This window comes from Delphinapterus leucas, chromosome 9 (genome assembly GCF_059928025.1).
Source record: "Delphinapterus leucas isolate spDelLeu-1000000601 "Yukka" chromosome 9, BTC_Dleu_Yukka2, whole genome shotgun sequence".
Classification (NCBI taxonomy): domain Eukaryota; kingdom Metazoa; phylum Chordata; class Mammalia; order Artiodactyla; family Monodontidae; genus Delphinapterus; species Delphinapterus leucas.
Genome location: NC_143137.1, coordinates 42,386,763 through 42,413,368, shown reverse-complemented (window position 1 = coordinate 42,413,368; position 26,606 = coordinate 42,386,763). Strand labels below are relative to the sequence as shown.

Here is a 26,606-nt window from a genome sequence, read left to right as displayed (position 1 = left end):
AAAAGATACACCAGAGAGAGGGTATGCACAGAATAAATGCAAACCACACAGTGAGAGATGTATGCACGTGTGTGTGTGTTCTATTAGAACTGTAAGTTCTTTTATTTTAATACTTCTTGTGATTGTTGATTTTATTCTAAGTTACATATGCTCATTGTGAAAACTAGAAAATGGAGAAAAAATAAAGGAGACAATGAATTTCACATTTTAATCAGTTATCAGCATTTCCTCCCGGATGGATTGCATGTTCACATTTGCTCATTTCTGCATATGTCGGGGGGGAGGGTGGAGGGGGGATGTGTTTTTGGTGCTGGGAAAGGGTGAGAGCCCTTGGTAACTTTTTTTATTGATTTGAACAAGCTCCTATACTAATTATATTAATCTCTAGTTTCATTTATTATATTTATTCCAAGAATCATCCCAGTTAGTCATTTCCTTTTTAATTTTTATAATACTTAATGTACAGATGTTTTAAGTTACATGCAGACAAATCTATTAATCATTCTCATATATGTTTTGCACTTGTATTATGCTCATTAATAATGAAGTTAATATTCATTCAAATTTTTCTCAGATTAATTTTTCAGGCTTCATTTATATTTAACACATTAACTGAAGTTTGGTGTATAATATGATACAAGGCCTTAAGCTGACTCCCCACCCCAATTCAATTTTTCAAATAATATTCATGAAACAATGCATCTTTTAACCATTTATTGATATATTATGTGGTGCTCTCTTCACTTCATACTAAGTACATACACATAAACATAGTTAAGTACCTACACATGGGTCTATCCAGCATTGTCTGTTTTTGGTCCTAATGTTCCTGTTTTGGTATCCTTGTACTTTAAATATTATTGCTTTCCATTTTCATATCTAAAAAGCAAAGATCCCCCTCACTGTTTTAACTTTTTTTTTAGTAGCACAATACAATTAAAATATGATTATTATAGAAAATTTAGAAGATGCAAATTACAAAAAAAGTTAATCACTGATTATCTCTCCACCAAAAAAAACCACTGTTAAAATTTTGATCTCTTACACTTTATTCTATGTGTGCTAATTATAGGTCAATAAGATCGGACCATTTTGCTCATCCCATTATACATCTTAAGTGTCTTTCCATATCGGTATGATATCATGTTAAATTGTTCCCTCTTCCCCACTATATGGACGTACCATACAAGAGATGCCCTCTCTGAACTGGCACCGTGCTCTGTCTCTACAGCATCGTCCCTGTGAAGGTACCTATGGAGATGAGGAATGGCAGGCTGGACACAGCTTTGCCATTTTCTTCAAAATGACTGAAGGCATCTTATGCCTCAATAAACAATTTCTTCTATCACATAACTGATGGTTCATACTCTCAGGTTGTAACGGCGTGTATATCCTCAATAATGTTAAAGGATTTCCACTGAGTCCTCATTTCTCTGCTGATGTCTATACTCTACTTCCTTTACCACCTCCTTGAAAGAGTTTTGATCTGCTATTAAGCATGCATTTTAAAGCCTTGCAAGATACTTTTCCTTAGTTTCTTTCAGCAGGTTCAACACTATCATTTGTACACTTTTTATCAGCCATTATGTGTCAAAACCATTTGCCAGAACACAGGAAATGAAGACTGATAGGTCACTGGAGGAAACAGTACATCTGCAGGACACGCTCAACTCGGAATGTCTGGTTGGTAAAAGTCTGCTGCGTGCTGCACTCTCCTCCACTGGTCTGTAATTTAGGACATGGGCTGACCCAGTGGGGATCGGGGAAGATGAATGTGTCAGCAGAGGACTGTTGGCCACTTCCATATATATACACACACACAGCTTTGAAGAAAAATGTCTGACAGATAATAAAATATCATCATAAATTGGGGCCACATGGGTGGTGTGAAAAAAAGGCATATATATACACATGTCTGTTGAACCAAACTAGCTCATAAAGTATTGCAAAATGGTATTTAATATAAAATATCTTAAAATATCAAAGTACTTTCCTATGTATCTCCTTTCGTCCTCACAATATCTATCTGTAGCATACTACCAGAAACTAGTAAGCTACAACTCAAAGAATGAGAGTCACTTGTTCAAGAACATCAAGTAATATCACAGACTTCTGTCTCACTATCCACTAAACTACTCGCTGGTTTCCTTCTAAACACCTGAATACAGTTTTAGGAACAAAATGTTGTTGGAATGAAAAACTTATACTCAATGATATTCCAAAGCAATGAGATCATTCAAACAAACAACCACAAAGTGAGTGGAAACTTAAAAGCTTGAGAGCTTCACTGAACTAATGCTATCCCTAAAAAGAGGCGACTTGAAATGCCTCTGTGTTTACTCAATCCTAAAAACTATTGCTAGACTGAATGCATGTTTCTAAATTATCAAAATAAGAAAAGACCATATATTTCAGGAAGCTGTACTAATGTAAATAGGAATATCTTCCTTTAAGCCGCCAGGTTTTCCTTTTCCTTCAAACTGAGATAAGAGCACAGAGGTAAGAGTCTGAATAACAGGAGCACCCTTTATGAAAAATGAATGGACCAAAACCTAAGGAAAGAAAGGAGAAATCACATCTTACCTCCTTCTCCATAAAATCAAACTCCGCTGCACAGGTATACAATAAAGTGTCAAAATCCTTGTAACTGAAGAATTTTGATGTTAATAAGTTGCCAATATGAGCCTAGTAAGGAATAAAGGGAGGTACCATTAGATTATGCTGTATATTGTAATAATGCATTTTAACCTTAATAGTACCTAAAAATAGTTTCCACTGCATGACAGAGCTCGCTGTTCCCACACCTGGCTACTTCTGGACCCTCCAACTTCACAGTCTCCCTTCTACTGCTGACAAGTGATAGCTCCAACAACTCCCTGCTGTCCACGCTCCATCATCAACGTTCCAAAGGTTTTTACCCTTGGGTTTTCCCTGCTCAAGGTGTTAAACCTGGTGAAATACACTACACAGTATCCAGTAGGCTTGGTAACACACACAGGCATCTGTCAATCACGAAGGGACGGCGTGTGATAGAGCAAAGCAAAGCAAACGTTAATTCAGATTTCTGAAAAGCGGTTGGAAAAGACTTTTTGAAAGAAGTAGAAAATGGGCAGGCCTTGGAATAAAACACACTTTTGCCTCACAATCAGCAACTGTGTAATTCTTCACATGTCACCAAGTGCTCACACTTATATCACCTAACTTACTTCCCACAAGAAGCCATGTGAGGAAGCTGTAATTATTTTCATTTAACAAATGAGAAAACATTTGCCAAACTTTCAATTCATTATTGTCTAAAAAAGCAAGAAGAGCAAGAAACATAGAAAAGGGGATAAATCATAACTGAAACACATCATGGCTAAAACCCTAAACGATACCTAAATGAAGTAGGGGGTCAGGGAGTGAGTAGGAACTATAAAGGGTGGTGGGATACGCCGAAGAATCTCAAATGCTCTGTCTCCTGGGGAAGAAATGTATTCTGATAAGTTTAAGAAATCAATAGGAGGGAGAGTACATAGGTCTAAAATACACAAAGTACCTAACCACTGAAAAGGAAAAGAATCTAAAAAGAAAGTAAAATGTTTGGAAAATCTCAAATAAAATGAAAGAAGTAAGTCCTAATATAATGATAACTGCCATAAATGTAAAGAGGTTAAATTCACTAACTAAAGGACAGATGCTCAAGTTGGATTTAAGGGGAAAAATTCAATATCATATTGTCTACAAAAGACAAACTTAAAAGTACGCAGAAAGGTTGAAAACAGACAAAGAGAACAAGATATACCAGATAAAATGAACCAAAGAAATCTGGGTTAGCTACTGTGATGTCTCACAAAACTAAATTCAAACAAAAATATATGAAAAAAGACAACAAAATGACATTATATGCTGATAAAGCAAACAGCAAAGCAAGGTTATACATATCACGAACATATAATATTTGCAATTTGCAATTAACAGTATAGATTCAAAGTGTATAGAAGAACAACTGAAAAACTCTGTAGGAAGAAAAAGTTGACAGTGTTCATTGGAAATGTTAATTTCCCTCTAAAGTAGAAAAAGCAGATAAATGTTAACATAAAATCTGAACAATATTAATAAGCTCACAAACAGAAAATACAAACTTCACAAAGAGAGACTATATGTTACCCTCAAACACAAGTAAAGATTTTTTTAATGTTCACATCCTATGCCACAATAAATCTCAATGAATTTATATAATGCAAATTATTTTTTTCTAATCATAAATGCAGCAAAATTGGAAAATGGTAACTAGGAATGGCTTTAAAAATCCTTTCAGCTAGAAACTAAATAACATAAAACTTTTTAGGTTAAAAAGAAAGTCGCAAAATAGTTAATTTGTAAGACACACAAAAAAGTACTACTTAGAGGGAAATTTATAGATTTAAAATGCATTTATCAGAAAATAAGAGAGGTGAAAACAAGAGCCAAGCACTTTCCCTCAAGCATCAGAAAATGCTACAGAACAATCCCAAAGAAATAAGAAGACAAGAAATGAGGGTGACAGAATTCAACTACAAAGAGCAATACAAGAAAACCCAGGAAGACTTTAAAGAAGTGGTACTTTGAAAATATTAATATAATAAATAGAAAGTAGAAAAAATAGCAAAAAAATAAAAAGCAGGTCTTTACAGATTAATATAATATCAAATCCAAATAAGGAAAATTAAAGGGCATAAAAGACAATTCACATATATGCAAAAAATTTCAATAAGACTTTTTCGCTAACTGAATTCTACAATAATTTTTTTTTAATTTGATGATATATATGAAATGGGTGAGTTTCCTCTAAAGACATAAAACACCAATAGATTCCTACAGAAAGTGGATTTGTAGTAGAAAAATCTCCCATGAACAAAACTCCAGATCCTGAGGGCTTCACTGTCGAATTCTAACAAACCTTTAAGGAAGACATAATATCGATTCTATATAAATTCTCATTAAAAATAGGAGATTGAACATTTCCCAATAATTCTGGAAGGCTGCATTACCTTGAAACTAAAACCAGGCAAAAACATTACAAGAAAATAAAACTACAGACTAATATCCCCATAAATATCAGCAAAAGTCCTTAAAAATATTCGCCAACCAAATCCAGCAATATTTAGAAAAACTAATACACTGTAAACAAGTGAGGTTATCTGAGAAATATAAGGCTGGATCAACACACAAAAATCAATGAATATGGGGACTTCCAGATATGGCAGAGGAAGAAGTTAGTAAATCCCCTCTTTCAATATAACAACTATGAAATTGGACAAAACTATCAAAAACCATATTAGGATCAAGTAATTGATCAAAAGGAAAACAAATGGAGAAACATGCATTCACAAAAAAACTGATGAGGGACTTCCCAGGTGGAGCAGTGGTTAAGAATCCGCCTGCCAATGCAGGGGACACGGGTTCGAGCCCTGGTCCGGGAAGATCCCACATGCCGTGGAGCAACGCCACAACTACTGAGCCTGCCCTCTAGAGCCTGCAAACCACAACCACTAAGCCTATGTGCCACAAGTACTGAAGCCCGCATGCTCTAGGGCCCACGTGCCACAACTACTGAGCCTTCATGCTGCAACTACTGAAGTCCACGTGCCTAGAGCCCGTGCTCCGCGACAAGAGAAGCCACTGCAATGAGAAGCCCGCACACCGCAACGAAAAGTAGTCCCTGCTTGCCGTAACTAGAGAAAGCCCACGCACAGCAACGAAGACCCTATGCAGCCAAAAAAACCAAAAAAAAAACTGATGAGCTCTGGGTGGAAATAGTGGGAGTCTGTGGCATTGTTGCTTTGGCCGCTCCCTCCCACCATTACATCACCTCTGCTTGACCCAGCTTGGTCAGCCCAACGGTCCTACCCGGGTGGGGTTGGCCATGAAAAGCAGAACCTTTGCTACTGCAAGGAGCTGACTTGTTTGGGGGCAGAGCAAAAAATTTATGCACCATCAGTAAAAGCATCAAACTCAGGAGGAAATGAAAGGCGGAAGTTCACAGCTCTGCCAGCTTAGGGTTACAGTACTCGTTTGGTGAACAGTAGACTGGCAGACTAGCTAGACATTTTACAGAGATTCTGAAAAGGAGACAACCAATGACAGGAGACAAGTTCTCACATCCCTGGTGCACTGGAAAGTTGTCCACAGATGCTGGTGGATCCAAGAGAGCCCAAGCTCTCTACAAATCTATGACTGACTGGGAGGCGGTATGCATATTCATGGGAGATCCAAGGTGGGCATGGCAGAAAGGAAAAGATGAGACAAACTTGCTGTTCACATGAGAGTTAACATAGTAGGTCTGAAGGGGATCCTTTGAAAAACCTGCTTGCAAGGTTGACCCTTAGCTGGCATAAGGGAACTTGAATTCCGGAAGGCTCCCATCACCCTAAATGATAATAGTGGCTTATACTGAACACCTACATTCTTTCTGGGAGTTTGGAATTTTGATAACGTGCTAGGCAGAGGATGCTTATGTTACCAGCCTCCAATAAAAACTTTGGGGCACTTAGTACTGAGCTTCCCTGGTATACAACATCAGGATTTTACCACGAAAAATGTTGATACGAGCAAGGATGGGAAATCCAGGATAGACCGAGAAATGCCTCGCTGGGTTCCTAAAGGACAGGAAGTGTGTGTGTAATTAACAGAGAAGGGTGGGTGGAAATGCTTCTCAAGAGCCGTGTGGCCTTGCCATTCTCTTCCTTTGACCAATGTTAAAATTAAGTATTTATTTATAACATTGATGTCCTTGATCAATGTTACAGATTTCTAGAAATACTAAAGCTGCAACTAACTTATTTCTGATTTGGAAATAACTTTTTACAGCTTTTTTTTTTTTGGCCCTGGTGCAACATCAGGCTGTGATAGAAATGACAATAGTCACTTTAACCTGAATTAAAACTCTAACCAGCTTGTCTTCCCCCAGTGAGTAGACAGATTCCATAAACCCAGGACATGGGCTCTTTCCCTTTTCTTCCTGCTCATTCTCTGCCTCCTGGCTGACTCAATCACCACTTAGCGCTCATCTTCACAGTTGACTTCTAGGAGCCTTCCCTGACTCTCCCTGTGTATTCCTGCAGCACTCTATACTTATTTTTTTTAATGAATTTTTTAAAAATACATTTTGAATTTTTAAAATTTTATATTTTATTTTATTTTTGGCCATGCCATGTGGCATGCAGGATCTTTAGTTGCCTGACCAGGGGTAGAACCTGTGCCCCCTGCAGTGGAAGCATGGAGTCTTAACCACTGGACCACCAGGGAAGTCCCACTCTGTACTTATTTTTATCAGAGCTTTCATTACACTGTATTATAGTTGCTAGAAATTGTCCCTGTCTCCCACTAGACCATGTCTTATTCAGTTCTGTATCTCTAGGATGCATTCTACTACCAGGCACATAGCAGGTACATTGAATGAATGAATAAATAAATGCATTTTAGACTATGCTTTTAAACTTTTAAAATGTCTTTCACAGGTTGTAGACCACCCCTTTAATAGCCCATTGTTTTCCATCTTTTTTAAGCAAACAATTCCTTTGTTCATATGAAAACATGTATAAATGTCCACTATGTAAGAGATTAAAGCAAGACTATCCTGGGTGAAGAGGGGCTGGCAGGGGGACTGAGAATAGATGGACCCCACCAAAGAGTCCTTGAAGTCCCAGAACTTCACAGAACTCAGTTTCAAAACCACAACTTTAATCTAATACAGAAGGAAGAAAGACCATCAATTAAAATAAATTACAGAAAAAAAAATGTGGCTTACTTTACTCTTTCCATGTTGGCTGGTGTCCTGCTCTCTCTTTTAATTTAATTAATGTGCTTACCAAAACATCAAAATAAAATAGGCAATACAAAATTATAGATAGAGTGAATCTCTACAGTTATAAAGCAGAATTCTTCTCATTTTATTTTCTCTCCTACCCAAATACCAAAAAAAAGCAAAACCAATAACAATAATAAAAATGTCTCTTAATAAGGCTAACTTGGATTAAATTACCTACAAACCTTTCACAAACATTGACTAGAAAACTGGAAGAAAAAGAGAATAAGTTATATGATCTATTCTTTAAGAGTCCCTGAAGATGGCATCTTTATCTGTTACAAAAGGGGATTATAAAGAAACAAGAGAAAAATGACTGTAGAGGCCTTAAAATTTGAGCTTAAGTCTCTAGAGCTTTCTTACTTTAAAATTTTAAAATCTTTGTGATATAGAAAGACCAATAAAATATGAGAGTTATGTCAAGAAATTAATTTTGGAGAATGGACTACAGACACAGTCATATTTACTCTCTATTATAGTAAATAGATAAAATAACAGGTGAATAGACTTCACCTTAGAATTTGGCTTAAATAGTGGTACTTTAACAACTGTAGTAATTCATTCTTAGCCTGTTTGATTTATTTCAAGTCTTCCAAGTTTAAGCAAAAATACACTTACATCATCTGCAATACCAAAGATTTTAGACGTCAAATACTTGAGTATGACAGTTCCAAATAACCAAAAACATCCTTGGATAACCTACAAAAGAAAAATATAGCAAAACAAAACTAAACTGATGCATCCTAGAGCCATTGCACAGACATAGCCTAGGAAGAAAAAAATAAATGCTTTAATCACACGTGAAGTAATTATCTCTATATCCAAGAGAAAATGCCAAAAAGAAATGCACCTTAAATTAAAATAAAGAATGTTACTCCAAAATCAAGGGGCTATCATCAAAAAGAAAAATATACACAATCTTGTTGTCAAAATTAATATATTTTATAGGAGATTTATACAGCAATTGCAGTTAAATTCCCCTTCTACTAACAGTTTCTTACACATGCACTGCTCCTCGGAAAAAACATGGGTCATACATAAAACTGAAATTCTTTAACTACCTATCCAATATTAATCTTAACTTGCTTCACAAAAAGAGCAATTTGGCACATTAAAATTGAGCCTTAATATGTTATAAAACTGTTAGATCCTCTGCAGTATATAGGATAGTTCCTTGAAAGTAAAACATAAAACCAATGATATATTTTGGAGAAGGAAAAACATATACATTCAAATAGATTGATTCTTACCCATAAACTAAGTTCAGATACATTTACTTTCAGGAAACATGGTTTCATTGCCAGTAAACCCTGCATGCAGAAAATAACATAGCATACAGTTAATACTTACAGACACAAATTCAGGTACCAAAAAAATACTTCTAAATAATAAGACTCTCAAGAATCTAAACTTCAGCACACTTTCAGTGTTTCACATAGAATCACCACAAGCTCATTTGATTTCAAGAAGCCCTGTTTTATCCAGAGTATTTTAGGTCAGTTAGTCACTTTGTAAAGTTGAAAACAGAATCTCCATACGTAAATTTGTATGATTGATTTCTATGACTGGTTCTGATTTACCAAAGAACCAAGAAGTATATAATAATTTCAGAATTTTAGACAGGTGTCTAATAGTTATAAGATTTTCCTTAAGTTAAATATTACTAACTCCTTGAATAAACTACAAATGAGTTTTTAACAGATCAACTAAATACTTCTCCTCTATCAAATCTTATTTCTTTCCAGGTACATAATAGACTCCCAAAGTATAGTACCTATACAGATCTAAATCTACTTCAAACCTGGCAAAAATATGCTTAGAATCAAAACATAAATACATGAACCCAAATTAAATCTTTTCAGAAGTTTCTGAATATCTGAGAACACAAAACGTGTTACGATTGTTTCAAAGTGATAACTAGAAATAAAAACAGGCAAATGTGTTTATAGTTAAATATGCAAAAACATGCTATATTCTGTACCCATTGCCATCATTTATTTTTATACACCAAAATACGTGAAATATGCATAATGCTTAATCCATACCTAAGACACACCTCAGTGTCAAGCACCTAGTAGGAAACCTGACACACTGTAGGTGCTCAATAGAACTGAAGAGAAATTTCCTGCAAAATGTACTTAAGATTAGATTTACTGATAGGAAATCTTCCATTCAATGTACTTGTGTACTGTACACAAGTAACAAGAGTCATGTACTTTACTCTGAGTAATAGCGGGACTTCCCCATGTACACATTTAAATATAGAATTGAGTCCATTGACACATTTCCTAATTACAAACAAAATTCATGACTGTAAGAACTATCACTAATCTCACAGCACAGCAACTCAGTTACTGGGTTTTTGTTTTTGTTTTTGTTTTGTCATTGTTGAAAACACAGCATCACCACATGCTAACTGCTAACTTCTGTGCCTAAGTATACTCAAGTCACACAACCTGAAAAGGGTGGTGGCCCAGATTGGGAAGAGGCATACTCCTGGGAAATGGGATCTTAAATAAATGTTACTTGTAAAATCAGACAAAGAAATAGCAGATTCCAAATCTGTTAATGGGTTCTAGAAATCAAGAAAGACAAAATGATCTGAGTTACTTAAATGATTATTCAAGAAGTAGAAACCATTTCAGTTAAGACAGTGCAGTGTGCTTTCATCTTCAAAAATACCAGCCTAATCCTAAAGCACATGCATGTTAAATATAAGGAATAATTTTTTTCCTCTTAGGTTTGCAAAACATTGTAATGGAGAAACCCACAGGCAAAAAAAAAAGAGTAACCACCTCTGGAAGTCCTTAAATTTAGAGAGACTTATATTTAGAAAGTCATCCTGCCAAAAGTGGCAGAAGGAGTTAGATAACCTTTTACCTTTTGCTCTAATTCTATAAGACAGTCTCCCCATAATCTAAATCTGTTCTTGGTAGTGATCTAGTAAAATATAACTGAATCATCACCTGATTTAAACTATCTGAATAATTCATACAAATAGACATGAGGGGAAAAAACTAAAAATATAAGGCCTTGAGCCTCTGATCACAGTGAAACAAGGAGAGACTGCTTGAGATGCCAGAGGGAGGAAAGGGGGTCAGAAAGTGGAGCAGGAGTAGGATAAACACTGAAAAGAGGGGAGGAAACAAGAAAAAGAGGAAAGCATAGAAACCATTCTAAAATGAACTCCAGGACCAAAAGTCAGGTGACAGAAAAGATGAGGAAAGGACAGATTAGGACTGTGAAACAAAGCACTATGTTTTCCAGTATTAACTTTTGTTGTGTTTCTTTGGAAACGAGAACTTAAATACATTATCACATATAGATGTATTCAGTAAGACACTTGAAACTGGTCTTGTAGAAAATCCCTCACGAATCTCAAGCCAGTGATAAAGAAACTGGTAAACCATTAGTTTCAAAAACAGACATTTACTTAAGGAACACTTACCCAAATAATTACCAAAGAGGAAGCATAATAAGAAGTTAATAACATTGAGTTTCCAAACATCAAAACAAAACAAAGTGCAAGAGAAATCTGGAAAAATCCAAGAAAAATATAATTAATACACAGAAAACAAAAAAAATGATTTTATTCTGAAAATTGCACATGCCCATGATAAACAAAATTCAAACTGTTCAAAAGAGAATATACAAGGAAAACAGCCCGAATTCTATGCCACACTTCAAAACCCCAGAGATCACCACCACCAACAATTTTCTGTGCATCCTTATAGACATTCACATGTACAAATTCCAGTTTATAATTTTTTTTTTTAAAGAATCGATTTTATTTATTTTTGGTTGTGTTGGGTCTTCGTTGCTGTGCATGGGCTTTCTCTAGTTGTGTCAAGCGGAGGCTACTCTTAGTTGTGGTGCGCGGGCTTCTCATTGTGGTAGCTTCTCTTGTTGTGGAGCATGGGCTCCAGGTGCACAGGCTTCAGAAGTTGTGGCACATGGGCTCAGTAGTTGTGGCTCCCGGGTTCTACAGCGCAGGCTCAGTAGTCGTGGCACACGGGCTTAGTTGCTCTGTGGCATGTGGGAATCTTCCTGGACCAGGGCTCGAACCCGTGTCCCCTGCATCAGCAGGCGGATTCTTAACCACTGTGCGACCAGGGAAGTCCCCAGTTTATAATTTTTTAAAACCACAAATGGAAACTTGGCCCAGAGGCTATGCTATTGCTCGCTTTTACTCTCGGTTCGTTTCAAAGAGCTTTACCTATCAATTCAAACCAATCTAACTCATTCTGTTGAATAACTGAAAAAAGTACTCCACTCTAGAGATGTACTACAGTCCTCTGACTACTTCTGAAAACTTAAGTGCTTTCCAGTTTTGTTTTGTTGTTAGTTTTGTTTTTCCTATTACAAATACCGCTATGAAAAACACCCTTATTTATGTATCTTATGTACATGTCAACACATTTATGGGATAAATTACTATCATGGAATTAATGAATCAACAATACACATATTTCAAAATTTGAGAAAATACTGACAAATTGCCATACAAAATATTGTACTCTCCACCAACAGGGCATGAGAGTTCCTGCTGATACGCACTCCTGCCAACACCGTGTATTATTCTTTCAAATATTTGCCAATCTAATCCAAAAAAAGATGTTGCCTCATTGTTTCATTGTTCCATTCTTTTATTAGTGGGTGACACACAGCATCTTTTCTTCTATTTACTGTTTATATTGTTTTGTGTGTGCATGAATTGTCTATTCCTAGTGCCCATTTTTCTATTGGGCTTTGGTATTTTCCTTAAGCACTCTCTTCATATATGATAGAGCATGGCTCCTTACCAAGCAAACATATCATAAATATTTTCCCAGTTCATTTTTATCTTTCTTTGTAGTATTTCTCTATTGTAGTTGCTTTCTACATTTTTATGTTAGTCAGTTTTTCATTCATTTCCTCTAAGTCTTCAGGATTTAACTCCATTATTAGAAAACCTTTAAAAATAAAATAATCCATGTTTTCTTCCGGAAGTTTTATTTTGATCCACATATATAAATTTCCATATGAATTTTATAATCAGCCTAAGTTTCAAAAATTGACATTTTTATTAGAATTGCCGTATTCTACAAAAGTACATTGCATTATATTTTAGTTACATCTGTCCAATATTGAATCTTTGCATCTGAAAATAATACATGTTGCTTCCATTTCCTTTTTTTTTTTTTTGGCCACACCATGCGGCTTGCAGCTTCTTATTTCCCAGACCAGGGATTGAACCCGTGCCCCCTGCAGTGGAAGCACAGAGTCCTAACAACTGAACCACCAGGGAATTTCCTGTTTCCATTTCTTTAAGTCTTCTTTTACCTACATCAGTAGAAGTATAAAGTTTTCTTTATATAGATCCTGCATATTAAGTTTATTTCAAAGTATATTACTTGTTTTGCTATTGTATAAGAAATCTTTTCATATTTTCTGATTTTTTATATTTAGAAAAGTTACATTAAGTATGCATAAATGAATATAAACTTTCATTGTTTCTAGTAGTAATTAGTTCATTAATTTGGGTTTTTTAAGTATTCAAAAGCATACTTACAATGATACTTTTACATCTTATTTCCTCTTATTTTTTAGTCAATTTTATTAGTTAATATTTATGCAACAATGTTAAGAGTGGCAGTAGGCATATTTGTCAAGTTTCTGGCATTAACGGGAATAGTTCTGCTGATTCATCATTTTGTGTGATAGTAGCTTTTGGTTTAAAGTATATGTATGTATTAAAAGTTCAATGAAATATCCACCTATTTTCATTTAATTAAGATCTTAAAAATCAGAAAGAGATGTTGACCTTTATCAAATGCCATTATAATATCAAAGGAAATGATCACATTGTTGATCTTTTTAAAATCTATTAATGCGATAAATTATGTTAACATAATTTCTAATAATAAGCCAATCTTGCATTCTTGGAATAAATTTACCGTCACGTTATTTTTTTCTTATATGCTTACTAAATGTTAACTGCCCAGGTCCTTGGACTCTTTAACCAATAGAAGTTGATAAGAGGCCAGATGAGAATTTCAGGCAATGCTTAATCAGGGCTCATGCTGCAGCACAAGGGAGCGAAAGCAAGAAAAAGGTACCCTTGCCCACTCCCGGAGAAGAGCTGCTTGGATCCTTACATGGGGTAACAATGGGGGTGGACCCATGGGCTGGGCAGGAGGCCTAACTTAGGTGGTCTGTCCATGCCCTTGGAGGTGCTATGTGCAGGAATCATGTGCAGTACCCTGCTTTTTGCTCCCAGCACCTCAGAAACTTGTAGTTTATTTCTGGCCTTTTTGTATCCTGTTGCTCATAATTGCTCCAACTGTGCATGGTGTAGTTATTTTAGTCACTTATAGTTTCTCTGTATCTTCTTGCTCAATGGAGACTTTTGTCCAGGTGCAAGCACTCCAGTAGAAGATTCCAGGTCCCAGCCTATCTCAAATGGGTAAGGAACCAAATTCTCAAAATTTTATAACAATAGCCTTTTTCCTTAAGTGCCACAATTTAAAACCAACTTAAAAATTTTCCCAATCAATTTTGGCAGAAACTAGTAAAATATCATCACTTTGAATAAACAGATTCATAACCAAGAATCAGGCAAAGCACTGCTAAGGGTATTCAAGAGAAATATAAGGTAGTATTAAGAAAGGATGTGTCAAGGGTCTGGAGAGATATTTGGGGTCCATTTTCCCAATTTTTTTTTCCCACTGTTCAAGGTTTATTTATTGTTTTAGTTGGTATAACACTTAGATAGTTGGCTGCATTATTTATGTCGATTTTTCTTTTCTACATTACATGGCAATGTACACTATTCTGATACATATGGTACATAAAATAAGATTCTTTAGAACAGTTATGCACAAGACATGCAATACTGGATTTATAATCAATCCCAGGATGTGATTAATTGGAGAAAAAAAAGTTGGACTTGGCATCTTGGCTAAAGGAACCAGCAGTTATATAACACAGAGTTAAATACACATCTGGTTTGAAGGGCAACTGCAGCATCTGCAACATCGTCAGTGGTACCTCTTGAGGAAGTAGAACTATTTTATACGAACCAATTCAGGACCACACAAGATAAGTGCCGTGCAGCATCAGGATAGAGCTGCAGGGTTTTATGAACCATTCCTATTGCTAACGTTAGGAAATTGATGTTCTTCCTAGGCTGTCTTAACATTAATGCTTTAGTCACAGATCAGATATAAAGGACAATATGCACAACCTCCATTCCCAACTCTGGTAACTTCTCTGCTCAAACTCTCTAAGGGCTTTGATTCTCACTTCAAGGAAAAACCAAAGACCTTTCAAAGACTTACACGACCCTACAGAGTCAGCCCACTAACCTCTGGGACCTCATTTCTAATGACCCTTTCCCTTCTCACTCAATCCAGCCACACTCTGCAGATTCTAGAACACACCAGTATATTCCCACCTCAGACCACTTATGCTTGCTGCTTCTTTTACCCTAATGGATGCTCCCTCATCTAATCCCATGTAACCTTCTCAGTGAGGCCTTCTTTTCCCACTCTTTTAAATTACCACCTCCCCTACGTACTCAGTAAATCCCACTCTCCTTGTCTGTTTTGTTTTCCGTAATAGTTATTATTCCCATTTAACATACTGTTTATCTTATATATTTGATTTATTTCTGTCTATGTACACTAGAATATAAGCTCCACGAGGGAAGAGATTTTTTAAATTGTTTTTATCACTGTTGTATGCTAAGGGCCTAGGAAATGTTTGACAAACAACTGGTGCTCAAAAATATCGGTTAATTTAAATGTGAAGAATAAAATTTGAGGAGTATTATACTGAGAAAATTGAGAACTTGGTACATAATGAAAGACATATTACAAGTTATTTTAGTATCTATATCTTTTTTGAGTATCTATATTTTAGCAGATTAAAAAGAAGAAAACACTGTGAACAACTTCATGTCAATGAATTTTAAAACTGAGATGAATGGGAAAATTCCTAACAACATAAAAGTGCTAAAAAATGACTCAAGAAAAAATCTGAATTGTCCTATTATCATTAAACAACTTAGATCACGAATTTAAAATCTGTCCACAAAAAAAAAAATAACAGGTCCATATAGTTTAACAGGCAAGCTCTGCCAAACTTTCAGGGAATATTCCTCCCAATCTTACAAAAAATCTACCACAGACAGAGAAAGTAGAAACACAATTAACTCTATGGGGCTAGAATAAATCTGGTATCAAAATCAGGCAAGTGTAGCTGGAGGGTTCTGGAGAAATGGCAGCATAGGGAGCACTAGGAAGAATCTGTCTCCCCACCTAGACAACAAATGCAACTTGACAAACTATCTGATGGAACTATTTTGGAACTCGGGCATCTATCAAAACACGCAACTTCCAGGAGAACCCCTAGATGGCAAATTGTAGTCAATTTCAGTAAATTTTAGCTCTTAGCTCACCAGCAGCTATCCATCCCTCATAAACCAGCCCTAATGCAAACAGTCATGCATGAGTTTAAAAACAGACAATGAAAGCAAAATCACAGCAAGTGGAGCCAACCTAAAAAGCTTCTGCACAGCTAAAGAAACAATCAATGATAAGAAGAAGCAACCTACAGAATGGGAGAAAATATTTGCAAACTATATACCAGCTACAGTTAATATCCAAAATATACAAGGAACTCTTACAACTCAGTAGCAAAAAACCCCAAAATAATCTGATTAAAAAATGGGCAGGGCTTCCCTGGTGGCGCAGTGGTTGAGAGTCCGCCTGCCGATGCAGGGGACACGGGTTCGTGCCCCGGTCCGGGAAGATCCCACATGCCGGGGAGTGGCTGGGCCCGTGAGCCATGGCCGCTGAGCCTGCGCGTCCGGAGCCTGTGCTCCGCAATGGGAGAGGCCGCAGCGGTGAGAGGTCCGCGTACCGCAAAAAAAAAAAAAAAAAAAAATGGGCAGAAGACCTGAATTGATGGTTTTTCCAAGAAAGACATACAAATGACCAACAGGTACATGAAAAGGTGCTCGATATCACTAATCATTAGTAAATGCAAATCAAAACCACAATGAGACATCACTTCACACCGGTTAGAAAGACTTTTATCAAAAAGCCAAGAGATAAGAGTGAGGATGCGGAGAAAAGGGAACCCACTGTTGGTGGGAATGTAAATTGGTACACTATGAAAAGAGTATGGAAGTTCCTTGAGAAATCTGCAGGGCAGAAATAGAGACACAGATGTAGAGAACAAACGTATGGACACCAAGGGGGGGAAAGCCGTGGGGGGGTGGGTGGATGAATTGGGAGATTGGGATTGACATGTATACATAGATGTGTATAAAATGGATGACTAATAAGAACCTGCTGTAAAAAAATAATAATAAAATTTAAAAAAAAAAGAAATTAAAAATAGAACTACCATATGATCCAGCAAATCCACCTCTGGGTATATACCCAAAAGAAACAAAAACAGGATATCAAAGATATATCTGCACTCCCACGTTCATTGCAGCATTAGTCACAACAGCCAAGACATGGAAACAGGCTAAGTTTCTATCCATGGATGAATGTATATTGAAAATGTGGTACATATACACAATAAAACAGTATTCAGCTATAAAAAAGAAGGAAGCCCCTGCCATTTGCATCAACATGGATGGATCTTGAGAACATTATGCCAGGTGAAGTAACCTATTCTGGAAAAGACAAATAATGCATGATTCCACTTATATGAGGTACTTAGAGTAGTTAAAAGCATAGACAGAGGACGCAGAATGAGGGTTTCCAGGGCTTGGGGGGAGGAAGGAGAATAGGGAGTTATAACTCTATAGGGTATAGAGTTTCATTTTTGCAAGATGAAAAGACTTGTGGAGATAGACGGTGGTGATGTTTGCACAGCAATAAGAATGTACTTAATATCACTGATATGTAAACTTAAAATGCTTAAGACAGTAAATTTTATGTGTATTTTATCACAATAAAAAAATGGAAAAAATTTTTGGAAACAATTCCATATTTTTTTCCTTTTTAACTATAGGGATTTAGGAGTTTATAAAGCAACTATGGATAATAAGTGACTAGTTCCATAGTCAGTAAGTGACATCATAAAGCGTATATCATTTACCCAGGATAGGTTCTACTACAAACTAAACCTGTGTAATGTTAGTACTTTTATAACTATAACTTTGAGTCAAAGTCCTCATTGATAGTTGCCTATGTGACTGTGTGATTGACAGACTCTAAATGCTTAACAATTACTTGAATTTTTATTGCTATGTAAAAAAAAAAAAACATATTAAACAGTTTGGGGAAAAAAACTCAAGTCTAAAAAAGGATAAGTACTGTCCAATACCATTCATGAGATTTAAAACCCTAACAAAATAGCAAATGAATCCAGCAATATAATTAGTATAAAAATTGTTTAGTCCAGAAAAGCATGGTTTCTTAATGTAAAAAATCAATTAATGTAATTCACCACAGTAACATATTAAAGAGGGAAAAATACAGAGGATCATCTAGACAGATGCAGAAAAGCATTTGATGAAGCTGAGCCTTTATTAATTTCTTTGAAAAAGTGTTCAAAGCATAATGAGGACATGTTAAAAGAACAAAGAAGCCAGCAGGAAGTAGCTGGCCAAATCGGGAACAATTCAAGCATCAAAGCAAATAATGAAAATAGGGGATTACATTGCAGTGAATAAAACAGATGCCATTTTTTCCTTGGACATAAGAGAAAAACTGATGAAAAGTCTGAATAGGAGTGACACAAAAAAGGAAAACAAAGGGCCCATAAACATAAGAAAAGATGTTCAACTTTATTGAAAACCAGAGAAAATGTAAATTAAGGCCATAAGATACCATTTTATACTCTCCAAATTGACAAAATAAAAAAAAGATATAGGATAAGAAGAACTGTTATACGTTACTGTTCAAAGCAGTCTAATCATTTTTGAAAAACAATGCAACATTAAATTGTGAAGTTGAACATGTATTTAATTTACCACCTAAAAATTCTACTACTATGTAAATACCCTAGAGAAACTCAATATATATTCCCCAGGAGGTACGTGTACACCATTACACATAAAAGGAAAACACCTATATGTCTTTCAACAAGAATATGGATAAATATATCATGCTTTATTTATACAATGCAAAACATAAAGCAAAGAAAATGTCTGAACTCCAGCAACATACAAATTTCAAAAATCTGAGTGAAAACTTATGTCTCACAAAAGGATACCATTTTATAAACCTTAAAAACAATACTAATATTTAATAATAAAAATACATTATTTAGGAATAAGTAGATGGTAAAGTCATAAAGAAAAGCTAGTTAATTATAATTTTAAAAGTCAGGATAGTAGTTATCTCCAAGAGAAGTGAGGGGATGTGTTCGGGACACACAAGGGCTTCAAAGTAATGATGGTTCCATTTTTCAATTGTAGGGTAGGCTCATGGTTGTTCATTTTAGAACTCTGTCCATAACTTCTCTATATGTTATAAATGTCCTATTTATATGTATCAATTATTAGAGAATAAAAAAATATATGGGGCTTCCCTGGTGGCGCAGTGGTTGAGAGTCCGCCTGCCGATGCAGGGGACACGGGTTCATGCCCTGATCTGGGAAGATCCCACATGCCGCGGAGCGCCTGGGCCCATGAGCCATGGCCGCTGAGCCTGCGCGTCCGGAGCCTGTGCTCCGCAGTGGGAGAGGCCACCAACAGTGAGAGGCCCGCGTACCGCCAAAAAAAAAAAAAAAAAATGGCTGTAGTATAAACCCTGACAGTTGGGGATTTTTTCTTCTTCCTAATACAAGTGTCTGACTTAAAGCTTTTATTGCGATCCACTCCAAACATGGTTATCTCTTGAATAAACATATTGCCAGCCACATGACTAGATAAAGGGTCAGGCCACCTGCCCCCACTGAGGCTCCTTTGTTTTAGAGATCTTGATTAACTTCAACAACTGACCTTTGGGCCAGTTTTTTCTCTTCCTGTGATGTAAATTCCCACTCGTATGTTTTAAATTCACCCACAAAAAAAAAAAAGAGCCCTCAAAATCCTAGGCCCCCATCCTGGACCCCAGTAAAGGCAGAACTCCAAGGCATGCTTGTTCCCTAACTCTCCCATGCCTCTCCCCACACCCCACGACCTAACTGTGTGGTCCCAGGTGTGCTGTGTAATTTCCAGGTCCTGTAAGTAATAAACCTTGGTTTTTTTCAAAGTTTCCTGAAAATTATTGCTGAAGGGCATCTTGCAATCATAAGAACCACAAGTGCCTGTTCAACCACAACATTGTTATTGATAGGCTGAGACCAGCACAAAACAACAGCACGCTGTAATTACATTAAAATTATAGGAAAAAGAAAATACCAAAATTGTAAGAACTAATGACAGAGAAGACAAATGTTTTTAAAAATCAATATTCATCAAAATCAACCATCCAGCCTTAAGACCTTTGCCCTGGCTATTTCATCAAGCTAGAATATTCTTCTCCATGACATCTACTTAGCTGACTCCCTCTCCTCCTTCCAATCTTTGCTCCACTACCCCCTTCTCAATAAGACCTCCTCTGACCTCTTCATGTGACACCTCAATCTCCCATCCCTTGAGGCTTGGCCAGCCTGACCTCCTTGGGGTACCATGACTTGTCCTTTTCCATAGCCCTTACCACCTTCTAACATACTATATAATTTACCCATTTACTATGTTTATTATTTATCCTCTGTCTTCTTCCTCCACTCTTTTAGGATGTAATCCACATATACGCTGGGATCTTTGCAGTTTTATTCACTGATATGTCCCACATGCCTGGATAGTTTGTGCTCAATAAATGAATATTCCACTTCATTTTAACAGAAGGCTCCTGGATAATATACCATTCCATGTTTCTCTTTCACGAATTACCTCTTTTGCTGATAATGTATAAGTTGGGCACAAACTCAAATCAGATAATTAAATTTTCTGGGTGGCCTATTTAAAACAAGGTCTGTTAATTATATCACAGTTTTTGAATAACACTTGTTTTATTTATGGAATTACGTCAAAACTAGTTGCAACCATGAATAAATAAAATACTAATCAGGAGTTTGTTTTAAGGTCAAGGTAAATGGGAAAAAAAAAAAAGAAAAACCATTACCATGTGCATATAAATGATCTTCCGTAATCTGCATATATCAATGTATCCCACAACATATACTGCAAATAATGATGCAATCTGAAATTTAAAAAGAAGTTATATTAAAATTATATATATAATGAATAGATTAAAAAATTAAGAAAAGATTATCTTTATTTTGCCTCAAATTTATATTTATATTGAAAGTAAGTTCTTTAGTTACCCTCTTACCTGCTAATTTATTATTTATTATGGTCAATATATTAATATAGCACATATCAGTTGATTTTTCTCTTCCATTCACATCTCTCTCAATTAACCATGTAAATTATCTACTTTACGGATTATCCAAACAATACTCCTTTTAATGTCAGAGTGACTCTACTGCCAACATGTACAATTACAAAGTGCCTTGCTCAATCAAAAAATATAAAAATTTAATTATAACATGTGACAATACATAATTGGGGAAAGTACATTAAACTAAAAAATAATTATGTAATGCATGTGTGTGTAAAAATACACTGAGTTCTGCTTGTTAGTCAGTCTTTACGAGTATCTCCATTAGTGCTTTCTTTCATTTACACAAATATTCAAGTGTTGGGCATAATCAAATTTATCAAATTTCAAACTAGAAGTACTTTCACTACAAAGGTATTTTTAATTTTTTTAACAGTTTTGAAGAAAACTGTGTATGTATTTACCAAGAATTCTAAGAGTACTGGAGTTATTTATATGCATTAATTCATTATATGAATTGATTAAATAATTTACCTCAGTAAAGTATAGAGAGGTATTATGTCAAACAATGCCTCTCCACCTTTCTTCATGGAAAAAGCAGTTCAAATTAAATTCCACGCTTCTCCTACTACACAAATATGGTTTAAACAAATGGCAAAACAGCTGAAACTTAAACATGTAACTTAAGTTCCATTCATCAAGTTTTTTGTCTCCAAATAATCTACAACAAATTTTCCCAGTAGCAAGAAAAACAAGGTCTCCCTTGACCCAGATTTCCCCATGGGGAACATGGCACTGCTGAAGGGTGACAGATATGACGCAGTAACTGCGGAGAAGTGTGTTGTTATTCAATGTAAGCCCGACAGAGGAGCACAGTACTGCCTACCCTCACTCCATGCACCTCCCCCCCAGTTCCTCCCCCTCCCGCACCAAAAAACAAAAACAAAAACAAAAAGCAGGCCATCTCCAATAAGTGAAAGGATAGGAACTCTCCCTTTCCACTCCAGGGGCTAAGCAATACACAGCAGGCCTACAGGGTAGAATCTTAAGGAGTGACCCTCAGGGACATTTTAAACCAGAAACATTTAAAATGTCCTCAAACTAAAGAAGACAAAGGAGTCTAAAAGATAAAATCAAAGAAAGAATGAAGTACAAACAGAGCCTCTTTAAAAAAAAAATGATAGAAGCAGCAAACTTGATGTCTTAAGTAGCAGGTAATGTGTTAAGACTCTTACATACATGACCCCATGTGATCCTAAACGCAACCCAATACAGTAGGGTCTTTCATTTTCTCTACTTCATAAATGAGACAACTGAAACTAAGAAAAGTTATGCAGTTTGTCCAACTCCAGCAGCCAGTGAATAGAGTTAGGACAGAAATCCAGGTCTGACTTCATTTCTCAAGCAAGACATCTCAAAGAACATTAAAAAGCGACTCTTATACTGCTTTATACGAATATGAATATGGCCAGTATAAGAAAGGAGTAGAAGCAGTGGTGGCAGGGAGAAATGAGCACACATTTTACTCCCTCTCTCAATAAGCGACCTTTACCTTGCTTTATAGACCTCTATTTGAAGGGAAAGAGACAGAGTACGTGGAAAGATGATAAATATATTACAGGCTGGTAAGGGAGTTATATAAAACATAAATTGTTTAGCTATTTTTCCTATGTTATTCTATGTGTATTTATCCTATGTGTAAGAAAGTCCACTATTATTCACAAAAACATTTTACTTAAGATAAATACTACAGTCTCCTTAAGAGAAATACTTAATGTTATAACACTAGTTCTCTTTTAAGCAAACTTAACATTGAAGAAAAAAGATAAGCATTCTTATAAACTTGAGTTCAATAAATGCATTCTACTAGTAAGTAAATAATTAACACCCATTAATAAGTAAATCATATATTTCCCTAACCTGAAATTTCTTTCAAAATATGGACTAAAAAAACTTTTTAGGACTTAGAATCATATAACATCTCAGTTCTGTAATTTTAGACAAATGAGTTCTCATAATCAAGCTCACTAAGCTTAATTCGTTTTAAAAATGTAAGCACCTTACCTGAGTAAGAAGTACAAACTGAGCAAACTGCCATGGAAGCATAAAAAACACATTGGAAATGCAGAGTGCAATCAAGCTTCCTCTGTAAAGTTTTGTAGCCCTTAAAAAGATAAAATAAGTAAGTTTAACCAGAAAATATTCTAGCATGGCTCCAAACCACTGCAAATTAGAATCTCTAAACATGATCTGGTTATAACATAAACCAGATATAAAATGAACCAGTGGATTAGAAATTATACCTCCTGACACTCAATTACAACAATTTCCTGTGAAAAGTAAATCCCCAATATAACTGTAAAAAACAAAGCTTTCCAAGGAGAGAGAGAGCACCTAGGTCAGTGTATCCATTGAGATTTTTCAAACTATATTTTTGTGAATTCATAACCAAACGTATTTAAAGCTGCATTCAATAGATTCATTTGGAGACACAAACGATGTCTATGAAAAAATCACAGAAGTAGCAGATTCTAAGTGCTAAGTATTCTGCAGACAAGCAAGCAAGTATTCAGGATACAGGCTGAGCAGCTGAGGGAGGTTTTGTGGAGGATATGGGATAAAAGTTGGGTCCTGCACAGGTAGGACACAGAAAAGAGGCAATGGCAGAAGCCCTTCTGGAGTCACATTCAGAGGCTTTGCTTTGGTCCTGACTTGTATGCAAGGGATTTTTAGGAGGGTGAGGTGATTCTCTCATGCTAGTTTTAAGAAGTACTTTTCTCCTAAATCAGTGAACCACTGTGAAGCCCCCAACATGCCTAACATCTTCACTGTGGCTGTTATTAGGTGATTTATACAAAACTGAATTTCTAAAAATACTTAAAATTCAAAATTGGACAAAACCATTTTTTTGTTAGGATAAAATATCTTTCTAACCTTATTTGTAAATGATGTTTAGCATTAGGAAAAGTCTATTCTAGCTTTATAACAGTATCCTTAGTACCTGCAGCCCACATGAACATTGCTCAGCTTCTTCCTGGCTCACTCAAGGCATTCACCTCTCCACCGCCCCACATCAAGAGATGTCAACTCTAGGTGGAAACCGAGAACTAGAGGAAATGGCTGCTCTACCAAAGAGAGAGAATTCAGTAATAAAGATGAAATATCAGAAGACTTAAAAGACCACTAGAAATTAGGCTGTCATCCTTCAGAAGAAAGGTAAGAAGTTTACCACAACTCTAGGAAAGGAGGATGTGCTTTTCCCCAGCAAAAAGGACTGCAGTTGCCAAGAAAGCAGAAGGAAGATGTCAACTAGAGAAAAACAAAGAGAATGATAAAAGCCCTTGAAGGAAGGAAATTCCCTTACCTAACACTTTTTTATAAAAACCAAAAGTAAAGACAAGAATGAAGAGGTGGATGAGGCTGAAATGACAATGATTAGGAGGCTAAAGAAAACATAAAGAGCTTACCACAAAAGCACCTGACAAACAAGACAAAAGAACCTAACAGAACGCGGTCCCTGAAGCCAAGAAACAGGAGTTGGAGTAGCTCCACTGTGGTCAGTAGAGTAATAGCCTCCAAAGAGGCCCACTACATGGCAAAGGGGAATTAAGGTTACCAATCAGCTGACCTTCAAATAGGGAGATTATCCTGGATTATCCAGGGGGGCCCAATGTAATCACAAGGGTCCTTAAAGTCAAAGAAGGTTGGAGTAAAATGACTGCTAAGAACTCAATCCACCATTGCCAGCTTTGAAGATAGAGGGGGCCACAGGTCAAGGAATGCAAGCAGTCCTCTAGAAGCAAAAAAAGGCAAGAAAACTGGTTCTTCCTTAGACTCTCCAGAAGAAGTGCAGCCCTGCCGACACCCCTATCTTAGGATTTCTGAGTTACAGAACTGTAAGATGTAACATGATAAATCTGTTTGTGGTGATTTGTTACAGCAGCAATAGCAAAGTAGCAGAACCTTCTACAGTACACCCCTCGGGATGGATTAAAGGAAGCAACCCTTAGCAGGTGGAGCAGCACCGTACACAGCTGCTCAGATCACAGCACATTAGCAAGGGAATATGGGAAGAATCAAAAGTTTGCCATCACTGGATTGAAGACAGAAGCAGAGGCAGAAGAAAAGCAGAAAGTAGAGATTGATGGGCAGTCCACTGTATTGGAGAAAATACCGTATTGGAGAATACAGTATTGTATTGTATTGGAGAAAAAAGCCAAGATCAAGAACGCGGATGTGGAAACACAGCATGTGCAGTGATGAATCAGACACTCATACGGCACAACACTTCCTCCTGAAGTGTTTGAGAAGGAAACCTCTATCAAAGTGCCCCAGAACTAAAGGTTATGAATTCAGAGTTCATCTTATGTGAAGATGCTAAAAAAGTTCTAATTTTCATAATAAAAGAGGAATTTAAGGGACAGCAATCAGGCTGGAGTTGCAGAGACTTTAAAAGCTAATACAAAAGCTGCCACCCATCCCACATTCTGTGAAAGGCTGGTCTAAAAACTCTACATAAGAGACAAAGCCATGTAATGGCTCTGTTCCTGTTGAGATCATCACGGGAAATAGATCATTCAAAGGGTTTGATGTAACAGACTTCAACCAGTTCTCCTGAATTCTGCAGATCACTGAAAGGAGTTCTTAGTCTGGGTCATCTTCAGATTTTCATCATGCTTTGTTCTGTTCTTTCATAGACCCCGTTTTGTTTTATCTTCACCCTCTGAAACAAGGCAGTAGCAATCTAAATTCAATATCTGTCAATAACGAGGGGAGGGAAATGTTCTCGGTCCAACTCTCTCCACTCTTGTAGTGAGAAACATGGGAGGGCTCAATCCAATCCTGAGTTTCTAGCAGGAATTATTCTAGCATACCTTTGTCTACTCATGTGGTTTCTTTCTACCCCTACTATCCAATTCTCAGGGATGCTAAACAAAACACAGAAAGAAGAACTACGTGTATTAATGTACCTGACCACACCTATTCTATGAACCGTTCTTTGCTTTGAAGGGCTATAGCTTATGCGATACACCCTACTGCCACCAGCTTTCCCTCTTCTATTTTTGGGAGGCTACTGTGGTGGCAGAAAATGGCTTGGGAAAGTAGAGATGGCAGAAGAAGTGGAAGCAGATTTGCTGCTCCTCGAGCAGTACCTGTGGACCACTAATTAAAGGAAAGAAGACTAAAAGGCAGATCAAGAAAATGTTTTGGGTAGTAAATATTTTGAAGTTATACTTTTTTTTTTTTTTTTTTGCGGTACGTGGGCCTCTCACTGTTGTGGCCTCTCCCGTTGCGGAGCACAGGCTCCGGAAGCACAGGCTCAGCGGCTATGGCTCACGGGCTCAGCCGCTCCGCGGCATGTGGGATCTTCCCGGACCGGGGCACGAACCCGGGTCCCCTGCATCGGCAGGCGGACTCTCAACCACTGTGCCACCTGGGAAGCC

The 26,606-nt window shown here is 36.6% G+C and overlaps 1 protein-coding gene across 4 annotated transcripts in view; it reads right to left on the bottom strand.

The window, feature by feature from the left end:
* The window catches only part of DPY19L1 (dpy-19 like C-mannosyltransferase 1), a 126,766-nt gene that overhangs the window by 53,154 nt on the left and 47,006 nt on the right, over window positions 1–26,606 (bottom strand). For 2 of the 4 annotated variants that reach the window (XM_089917538.1, XM_022583561.2), the window contains exons 9-14: window positions 23,227–23,326; window positions 20,944–21,021; window positions 11,277–11,363; window positions 9,079–9,138; window positions 8,447–8,527; window positions 2,584–2,685 (exon numbers count right to left, since the gene is read on the bottom strand). In XM_089917538.1, the coding sequence (XP_089773664.1) occupies window positions 2,584–2,685; window positions 8,447–8,527; window positions 9,079–9,138; window positions 11,277–11,363; window positions 20,944–21,021; window positions 23,227–23,326 (508 nt within the window). The remainder of the gene's footprint in view (window positions 1–2,583; window positions 2,686–8,446; window positions 8,528–9,078; window positions 9,139–11,276; window positions 11,364–20,943; window positions 21,022–23,226; window positions 23,327–26,606) is intronic. The other 2 variants (XM_089917537.1, XM_089917539.1) reach the window with 2 other exon arrangements.